Here is a 9,421-nt window from a genome sequence, read left to right as displayed (position 1 = left end):
ATTTTCGTGGGTGCCCACATCAAGGGCTTGTGGTTATATTGCTGATCAGGGGCCGTATTCACAAAGAATTTTAAGGCTAAAAGTAGCCCCTAAGTGGCGAATTTAGGAGCAACTCTTAAAAATAATGGGCGTGTCACTCCTAACTTTAGGACTCCTAATTTTTTTCACTAAAAGTAATTCACGAAGCATTTTAGACCTAAAAGTAGCACCTAAGTCTGGGACAGCCTAAAAGAAGTCGAGAGGACTCCTAACTCAGTAAGACCTATTCACAAACAGCTTTTTGTGGCATTTCACGTTGCGATGTTTTGAAATGGGTATGCGCAACAGGAGCTTCCAATCGTGAGGGAACAATTTCGCATTGTAGGCATAAAAGGAATGCAATAACAACCAACAACTAGAACTACTCATTGTCAACATGTAAATTAAATGTAACGTTTCATTGTGCATCAAATTAAAATGTTCCTCCTCTTTGCAAACGTAGGCATATGGTGACAGATTAATTTAATAATGTTGCAAAGATACTCCATGAATCTGTATGTTTCATTATAGGCTATTTGTTTTGCCTTACTCTTTATTCATTTAGGCTAGGCCTTTTTATTCAGTTATTCATCATCTTCCGTCCTTGTGTAGCACATGCATTCTCAGACCTGTCACTCATCATCGTAAGGGAGGTGTTTGAAATCATTCCCGCATTACAATCATCAGCCAATCAAGGTGGTCACTTCAGTCAAGCTCGTGCATGAGTAATGACGTCATCCATAGCAACGAAGACTCACTCTTAGTTTAGGAGTTGTCATTTTTCCTTACTAAGAGTAGGTCTGAAAGGCTTTGTGAATAACTTTTAAGAGAAAACTCCTAGCTAAAACCTTTTAGTGCGATTTAGGAGTACTCCTAGTGGTAAGATAGAAGGCTTTGTGAATACGGCCCCAGATCATTAAAAGCCACAGCAACAAAGAGGAATGACCGGAGAATTAGTCGATATTTGTTGTTAGAGAGCCCATAATGAGCGAGATGTCTCTCCTGTGCATATCTGAAATTGTATTGTTATAAACATTTATGTACTAGCATATTTCCAAAAGCATATTACAATAATTTCCTGTGCATTATCCACATTGTGTATAAACCGCAGGACAGTGTTTTCAATAAAAAACGAAACCATATTAATACCATATTAATTTCTCCGTGTATTAACCTCATAGGTGAAGACATTTGGCAAAATCAATGTATAAACCGCAGCTAATAGTTGAGAAATTACAGGTGTGTAAATTACTGTAATTTCCCAACTATTAGCCGTGGCTTATACATTGATTTTGCTAAATTTTCAGCTATGAGGTTAATACACGGGGGCAGTTAATATGGCATTAACATGGTTTTGTTTCTTTTAACTTGCATAACACTGTCCTGCGGCTAATACACAGGAAATTACTGTAGGTTAATCTTTTTTCATCTAGAAAATCTTTCAAGGGGGTTGAACATTTGGCAAGGAAATGTATTTGCCAACCAATGTTTAAGACACAGTGTTTTATCGTAGTGTTGTAAGACACCAGTATGCATTATGTAAGCTTTTTTGTAACCAAAAATTATTGAACAATCCATTCCATAAAATTTGCTCACAAACATGAGCACAATGACCCAGGCAAAAATTCTTTGTTCGTCTCTACAAAACCTATTTTTAATTAGTAATCCAAAACAATACATTTTTGGTTACTCTGTGGGTCATTCTAAAGGTCCAGCCCCTGGGCTTTTTCTGTGACCCCCTCATTCAAGCGTAATGTAGTGTACTGGTTTCAAAGCATGATTCAGACATTTAAAAAGGTACTGCTGTGCAATGACTACGTTTCTTGATTGCGCCTCCTCCTCCGGCCCCTTACTCTCTCCTCCCCCTTGTGGTCAGTCACCTTGTTCTCCTGAACGGACCTCAGCCTGGCCAGGATGTGTTTCTTCGGGAACTTCAGGGTGGTGCAGCCGAACTGGCTGACGCCGCCTGTGTCCCCCGGGAGCTTCTCGCGTCTCTGTACCCAGCTGCGCCAGCCTGGCTTCCAGCAGTACACACTGTCGTAGAAGCGTGAGCCATTCTCACCGCCAAGCACATAGATGCGCCGCTTCCACCGCGCCACGCCTCCCGCCGCAATTCTCCGCGGCAGCCCGGGGAAGACCACCGGGCTTGGTGCCCGGTCGCTGCCCCCGCCACGGTCCAAGCTTGGGGTCACCTCTCGCTCAGCCCCGGAGCCGCGCCCCTCTCGGAAGAACAGCACCCGCCCTGTGGCGTCCAGCGGCTCCAGTTGCGTGTAGTTGCCATCCAAGAACTTTGCGGCGTCGCGCATGTAGCCCCCGACAGCGCACACGCCGCCCCGCACTGCCACACCTCCCGCCAGGCAGGTGGCGCCAGAGTCGAGAGCCACGCGGGTCCAGAGCGCTGTGGCCGTGTGGTAGATGAGCACGCCCGAGTGCACCACGGCGCGGTTCTGCTCCAGCGTGGCTCCGCCTAGCAGGTAGAGGCGCCCGCGGAGCGCGGCGCAGGCAAACGAGCGCAACGGCAGGGGCAGTTGCGGCCCCGGCGACCAGCACATGGTGCCCATGTCCAGTGTCTCGCACGAGTCCAGCAGCGCCGAGCGGTTGCAGCCGCCCAGTGCAAACAAAGAGTTGCCGCAGCCCAGTAGGCCTAGCATGGCCCGAGGCTGGGCCATGGGCGGGCGCGATAGCCAGCGGTCGGCCACCACGTCGTACTCGTGCACGTCAGCCGACACCTGGCCGCGCCGCAGGATGCCGCCGGCAACAAACAGACGCCCGCCGATGGCTGTGCAGCCAGGGCACAGCAGCGAGCCAAGCGCCGCCAGCTTCTCCCACTTGCCCGTGCGTGGGTCGAAGCAGTCCACTGTGAAGTCCTCCTCACGCAGCCCGTCGTCCTCGCGCGGCTTCAGGTCCACACACACAATCTTTTTCTCGTACATGCCCTCGCGGGGCCGCAGTGGCCCGCCCATGGCCTCCACGCTAGCGCGCGGGCCCAGCTCCTGGTTCAGCCGCCGGCTCTCCTCCGGGGCCAGCAGGCCCGGCCGCAGGTGCCGCAGCAGCGCCGGCATGTGGGTGTAGCGCTCGGCTGGCTGGTGCTCGGCCCAGCGGCGTGCCGCGTCATACACCTCCGTCTCCGACTCCACACCCAGCCGGTCCGACTCCAGCAGGCTGCCCAGGGTGCCGGGGTCCAGCAGGAGGAAGTCCCTCTGGCGCGCCACGCGCGGGAAGTGCTGGGCCACCAACCGCAGGGAGGCTCGCAGGAGCAGCTGGTCGTGGTGTGAGCGGGCCAGAGAGTACATCCCCAGACAGTTCTCTACAGACAGGTGCTCAAACAGAAACCTGCAGACAGAAACAACTCAGCTTATATTTACATATTTTTTTCTAGGAAGAATGCATACACATTCATTACCATAATCAACTGATAGAAAAATGTGTTATTGCTTAAAATGTAATATGTAAATGCCGATAGTGGTACACTGATATACACACAAATATATGCCATAGGTATGGGGCGACCGCTAATAAAATACTCTGTTGCTTTTTGAATCAGTATTATTCATGTGTCACCCCTGAATGTCACATTAAAACGCATTAGTACTAATGCATTAGTAGGCATTTGTTTACCTTGAACACAGGTCCTGCAGGGGCATGACTTGAAGGCGGCTGGCTGCTACAAAGAGGTCCTCTGCTGTGTCCAGGCTAAGCCCAGCCTCCCCTGTGTAGATAAACTGGATGACCGTGTCCATAACTGCTGGTGTTACTTCCTCCAGTCGGATTTCTGTAAGGCGAGACTCCACCAGGGGGCTTGTGAACATAGCTCGGAAATAGGGGCTCACTGCAGCTAGAAGAACCCTAAAAACAACCATCATCATAAGTTATCCAACTATATACATTAATAGGAGAATTGTCAACAACTACTTATGTTTTTAAAACACTGCCGCAGTTCTCTCAGAATGAGTACTTCTGTGCTCTGCGTTCATCTTGTTTCTTCACAGATCACTCATTGTGAGACAGTGCTTTGTTTGTAGTTGTCCTGTATTTAAAACTGATTAAGATCTGGGTCTTTGTTTTCCATTTAACCCAAACATGCAGTGATTCTCTTGCCAAGTGCTTCAGTCCTTCTGTTCATATCTCTACCCAGCCCTCCCTAACATGGAACACCCAGGTTCCCTTGTTCCATTCTTGGAGTTTCTCAGCCAGTACAACCCCACCACCACCACCCCTACCCTCGCTTACATAGCAGTAGGAATGCTCAGGTGTTAATGTTGTGCAGGTGTTTTTCTTATTGGTTAATATCATGCTGCATGCTGATGATAGCCTAGGGCCAAAACACACACATTTGTTGAAAACATGGTGCAACAAAACCTTATTAAGAGCAAACGCTTTTCAAACAGTTTTCTATATCATTTTTAATATCTTAATGAGATCATTACATCTCTGGCCCCCTGTGTAGACCCCCATCCCCTCTCTATTTTGTTCATACATATCTCTTCAGGTGCCATAAGAATGGCATGTTTAGCCTCTAACCATCATTAGTTAGACTTGTACAAATCACATGAAATGGACATACCTTTCCATTTACAATAAGAGTAGTAAATTCATCTTCAAGCATGTGTTGCCATATTCTCCTATCTTGGTCATTTTAGCCAAATCCGTCTTTTTTCCTTTCAAAAAAATTCAAATTATGGCACAGGTAGTTTTTTCAGTGGTGGGTACACTATATCCTGGGTGAAGAGACATGTAATGTACATAAAGAGCTGGATACCGCAAGGCATTACATACGAATAATAGACTGCACTTTGCCCATCATTAACATAATGGCCCCATGCCTTAAAGGAATTATCCGGAGTAAAATGCACTTTAGATCGATTTACGGATGATTGGGGGTACATACGTTGAGTTGACATCAAAATCATGTCATTCGGATGTGTTTTGAGAAAGTTCGATTGTATCGTTTTCAGTCACACAACTCGTAGCCTGGAAGTGAGCAGGGCATTTCAATTTCGCCGCTACAAAACGCTATTTTTATACCTCTTCTACAGTTCCAAACAACATAACACTTACGTGGTAGTGAGTAGAGGGTCCCTAAAGCCAAACCGAAGTATTCCGAGGTCTTTATGTGGTCGAATAGAGAGTCCAGAATGAATTTCATAAAGCCAGTACCTTTCCGGAAATGTTGCCATCTTTGCTGTAGGAGTCTTATTGGTGGGTGTGTTGTAACACGCTCAGGAAATTCACAATTTCGTCGCCGTTTAAAAAAAAAAAAAAACATAGTCCAGTATTTCTTTCGAAATTTAAATGAAGTTGTATGGACTGGACTATGTTTTTTTTTTTTTTTAAAAGTCAACGAAATTGTGAATTTCCAGAGCATGTTACAACACACTCAGCAATAAGACTCCTACAGCAAAGATGGCAACATTTCCGGAAAGGTACTGGCTTGATGAAATTCATTCTGGACTCTCTATTCGACCACATAAAGACCTCGGGATACTTCGGTTTGGCTTTAGGGACACTCTACTCACTACCACGTAAGTGTTATGTTGTTTGGAACTGTAGAAGAGGTATAAAAATAGCGTTTTGTAGCGGCGAAATTGAAATGCCCTGCTCACTTCCAGGCTACGAGTTGTGTGACTGAAAACGGTACAATCAAACTTTCTCAAAACACATCCGAATGACATGATTTTGATGTCAACTCAACGTATGTACCCCCAATCATCCGTAAATCGATCTAAAGTGCATTTTACTCCGGATAATTCCTTTAAAGCAAGCATAATTATATCCATAAAAGACTTTGCCATTAGGTACAGCTCACCTGTGACACATAAATCTCTTCCCTTCCACAAGGAGAGTGACATCACAGAGCTGCTGGGCATCAAGTAATTGCTTTAGGCCTGCATAAGAGAAGTGACACAGAATTACAGCAACGACAATACATCAAAAGGCCCATCTTATGAAAATGACAATGATTATGTCTAACCATGTGTGATATAGTCTCCAAGTGGCGTAGTGCTGTCATCAGGAAAATCCTCCTCTTCTGAGTCGCTGTCAGAGAGAGGCTCCCCTCCGCCACTGTCAGCATCCTGCCACGGCTGTGGCCGCCAGGTAACTGTGCCACCCTTAACAGAGTTCATCTGTAACATGCACATACCAAGCATAGGAGTTCATTAGGCTGTAATGTCCTGAGGAGGATCACTGTATTATTTAACAAAACAAATTTGAGAGTAGCAAGAATAAAATCAATGATGAAAATCATGCAGCACTTTGCTTTTCAACTAATTTGATAGAAAGGGGTGAAATATTGTGTTTAGTAAACAATCATTTTCAGTGTTTAACTAAAACGTATTTTCAGAGGAAACAATGGGATTATATTAAGCATTTTTTGCAAGGATGTTCTTGCCCTGCATACAGTAGAATTACTCCACTCCAGTAGGTGGCAGTGCAAACACGATTTTTTATGACTGCAACTAGTAAATGGAGTCCATGAACTGTTCTATTCTCGGCTACTGCGACCATGTACACTTGAGTTTTTATTAACTTATGTAAATGACAAAAAATATATTATACATATATACTAAGCTATATATTAAGCTTACATGTTAGTGTAATGTTAAATAATTCTGACATTCAAGTCATAAACAAAAAGCAAAAAAGGTAACATAGTTAACTTAAGAAGTAGGCAAAGAGCTCAAAGTGCTGGCCATGAATTTGATTTATTACCTTCACTATCGGGATTGTGATTTGAAGAATCCCAACAATGCACTGTCCAAGTGTACAGGATGTCGACAGATTACAACAATCACAGTTAGTCGTGAACTATTACTTTGTTCAGTTGGACAGGGTCCCGCAATGGCCTTTTGTAACGTATTATCTTCCCTTACTATCTCCTTTGAACACCTCGCCCATCCTGGTCTGTTCCTGTTGTGATTCATGCATCCAGATCATCACGACTCCGTGTACACTTACAATCTTTATAGAGATTATAAGGAATAACAAGTTCGCTAGGTAGCTAACTAGGCGTTTAGCTCGTTAGCTGCCCAATAAGGACCATCTCACTTAGCTGTTACCTTGAACGTGAACTCAAAAAATGCACACTCTCACTTTCATTTACTACCTAACTGGGCATCTTGCTGCTCTAACGCAGCTACACTCATGTTTAACATATTTACGTAAAACAAAAACGGACACCGTCGATGCGGCATCATTCTGAAAGAAAGCCGTCGATTCAATGATCAACACACAACAGTTGTTTCAGTTTCTCCGCTTCTTCTTCTCTTCCGTCCTCTTCTTCTATGGCGTTGTGGAGATCAGCTGCTATTCTGTAGGCTATCCTGCCATCTATTGAGTAGGAGAAAGCATAAAATTGTTTCTGATGCTTCAGAGCTCACTTTGCCAATACAAGCTCAATACAAACAACAACTCAGACAAATTTTTATGAGTCCTCCCCAATTATTTTTTTTACACCGACGTGGTGAATTTAGGTTGGCTGCAAGTGGCTGACATTAGGTTCCACAAGCCTCCAGGCCAGTGAGTGGCGGTGATGCCCACACTGTTCCCATGTGAAAAAAAAAAGCATAAGGAAGCTAGCGACAATAGCCTACATGGCAAAAGCGGTTAATAGGGCGCCGAAAAGCGTCAAAATAAAAGCGAAACACGAGATAAGTTTAAATGTAGGCTATCAAGGTGTCTTTATTATCACCAATAGGCAATTTGTTATGCAGCCAGCAGAGAGAACACATTATAAGGGATGGGTTGCCGTAATGGAGGAAATTGTTTTGCTTTCCGGACCTCATATAGGCTACAATGTGAAGGCACATTAAATCCACATGCAATTTTGACAAGACCCTACAGCTTTCCCATATTTTCCCTGACATAGAGCACCTTACCACATACTGAAACACAGGATCAGTTCCTGCCCTGTCACTGCAAGAGCCACAATGCTTATACATCCTTAGTAGGCCTACATTCATGTGGATCCATTAGTATATTTTAGTCTGTCCTTATTAGGCATGTGGATTTGTTTTGTAATCATCCTGTTTATGTTGTAGTGTATGTTGTGTGTGATGTCTTAAGCTACTGAGACCTTACATTTCAATAAAGTATCTATCTATCTATCTATCTATCTATCTATCTATCTATCTATTCATTAGTTTGGGGAAGAGCCACATCCACTGGAGCTTAGGTGTCCCACATGGCTCAAGACCACTTTTGTCGAGTCCAAGACAAGTCGAAGACCAGGTCTAGTTGAGACCAAGTCAAGACCGAGTCCAAAGAGGTTTGTGTCCAAGACAAGACCGAGTCCAGGACAGAAAAAAAAATCTCATGCATGACAGTATCATGACAATCATTTTGGGTTATTATTTGTTGGTCTAAAAGCAAATAACAAATGGTCGCACTCCAAAAAGTCTTTTCTTGCTTTTAATTCATTTTAGCACAGGGGTTGATTGACAAACGTTTCGGCCTGATGGCCTTCGTCAGTGTGTTACATCCCTATGGCTACTTCCTAGTTTTAAATAGACAAGTTTATTCAATTAGTAACACCTGTCCTCATTAGCTCCGTGAATTCAACAGGCGCTCCTGCACATCAGGCCTCACCGGCCGTTCATCAGTCGGAGCGCTTGGTGTCTCCAAAATGCAACACAATAATTACAGTGCATGAAAATGCACTGTACTGTTCTTCCTAGGCTTCTTCTTCTTCTTCTTCTTCTTATTCTTATTAGAGTGCATGAAAATGCACTCTACTGTTCTTCCTAGGCTTCTTCTTATTATTATTATAGTGCATGAAAATGCACTATACTGTTCTTCCTAGGCTTCTTCTTCTTATTATTATTATTATTATTATAGTGCATGAAAATGCACTATACTGTTCTTCCAAGTCTTCTTATTCTTACGATTATTAGAGTGCATGAAAATGCACTCTACTGTTCTTCCTAGGCTTCTTCTTCTTATTATTATTAGAGTGCATGAAAATGCAATCTACTGTTATCCGATTTCTTCTTATTAGAGTGCATGAAAATGCACTCTACTGTTCTTCCTAGGCTTCTTCTTCTTCTTCTTCTTCTTCTTCTTCTTATTAGAGTGCATGAAAATGCACTCTACTGTTCTTCCTAGGCTTCTTCTTCTTCTTCTTCTTCTTCTTATTAGAGTGCATGAAAATGCACTCTACTGTTCTTCCTAGGCTTCTTCTTCTTCTTCTTCTTCTTCTTATTACAGTGCATGAAAATGCACTGTACTGTTCTTCCTAGGCTTCTTCTTCTTCTTCTTCTTATTAGAGTGCATGAAAATGCACTCTACTGTTCTTCCTAGGCTTCTTCTTCTTCTTCTTCTTCTTCTTCTTATTATTAGAGTGCATGAAAATGCACTCTACTGTTCTTCCTAGGCTTCTTCTTATTATTATTACAGTGCATGAAAA

The 9,421-nt window shown here is 43.8% G+C and overlaps 1 protein-coding gene across 3 annotated transcripts; it reads right to left on the bottom strand.

The window, feature by feature from the left end:
* Positions 1 to 1,333: 1,333 nt before the first annotated feature.
* LOC143121897 (kelch repeat and BTB domain-containing protein 8) lies at positions 1,334 to 7,309 on the bottom strand. Of its 3 annotated transcripts, XM_076282561.1 has the most exons (5): positions 6,730 to 7,309; positions 5,990 to 6,143; positions 5,825 to 5,903; positions 3,637 to 3,864; positions 1,334 to 3,351 (listed from the first exon to the last, which is right to left on the bottom strand). In XM_076282561.1, exons 2-5 carry the CDS (start codon positions 6,141 to 6,143, stop codon positions 1,833 to 1,835), a joined length of 1,980 nt encoding a protein of 659 aa, XP_076138676.1. In that variant the 5' UTR covers positions 6,730 to 7,309; the 3' UTR covers positions 1,334 to 1,832. The 3 variants fall into 3 exon arrangements, with proteins under 3 accessions (XP_076138676.1, XP_076138677.1, XP_076138678.1); XM_076282562.1 differs by lacking the exons at positions 5,990 to 6,143; positions 6,730 to 7,309 and adding an exon at positions 4,583 to 4,736 and having other exon boundaries at positions 5,825 to 5,904; XM_076282563.1 differs by lacking the exons at positions 5,990 to 6,143; positions 6,730 to 7,309 and adding an exon at positions 4,583 to 4,676 and having other exon boundaries at positions 5,825 to 5,904.
* Between the last annotated feature and the right edge of the window lie 2,112 nt (positions 7,310 to 9,421).

This window comes from Alosa pseudoharengus, unplaced genomic scaffold (genome assembly GCF_046254945.1).
Source record: "Alosa pseudoharengus isolate Yale_2024_CS ecotype anadromous, Long Island Sound unplaced genomic scaffold, YU_APseudo_1.1 YU_APseudo_1.1_scf_13, whole genome shotgun sequence".
NCBI classification, from domain to species: domain Eukaryota; kingdom Metazoa; phylum Chordata; class Actinopteri; order Clupeiformes; family Clupeidae; genus Alosa; species Alosa pseudoharengus.
Note: the sequence above shows the minus strand (reverse complement) of the source record. Positions and strands in the feature narration are given on the sequence as shown.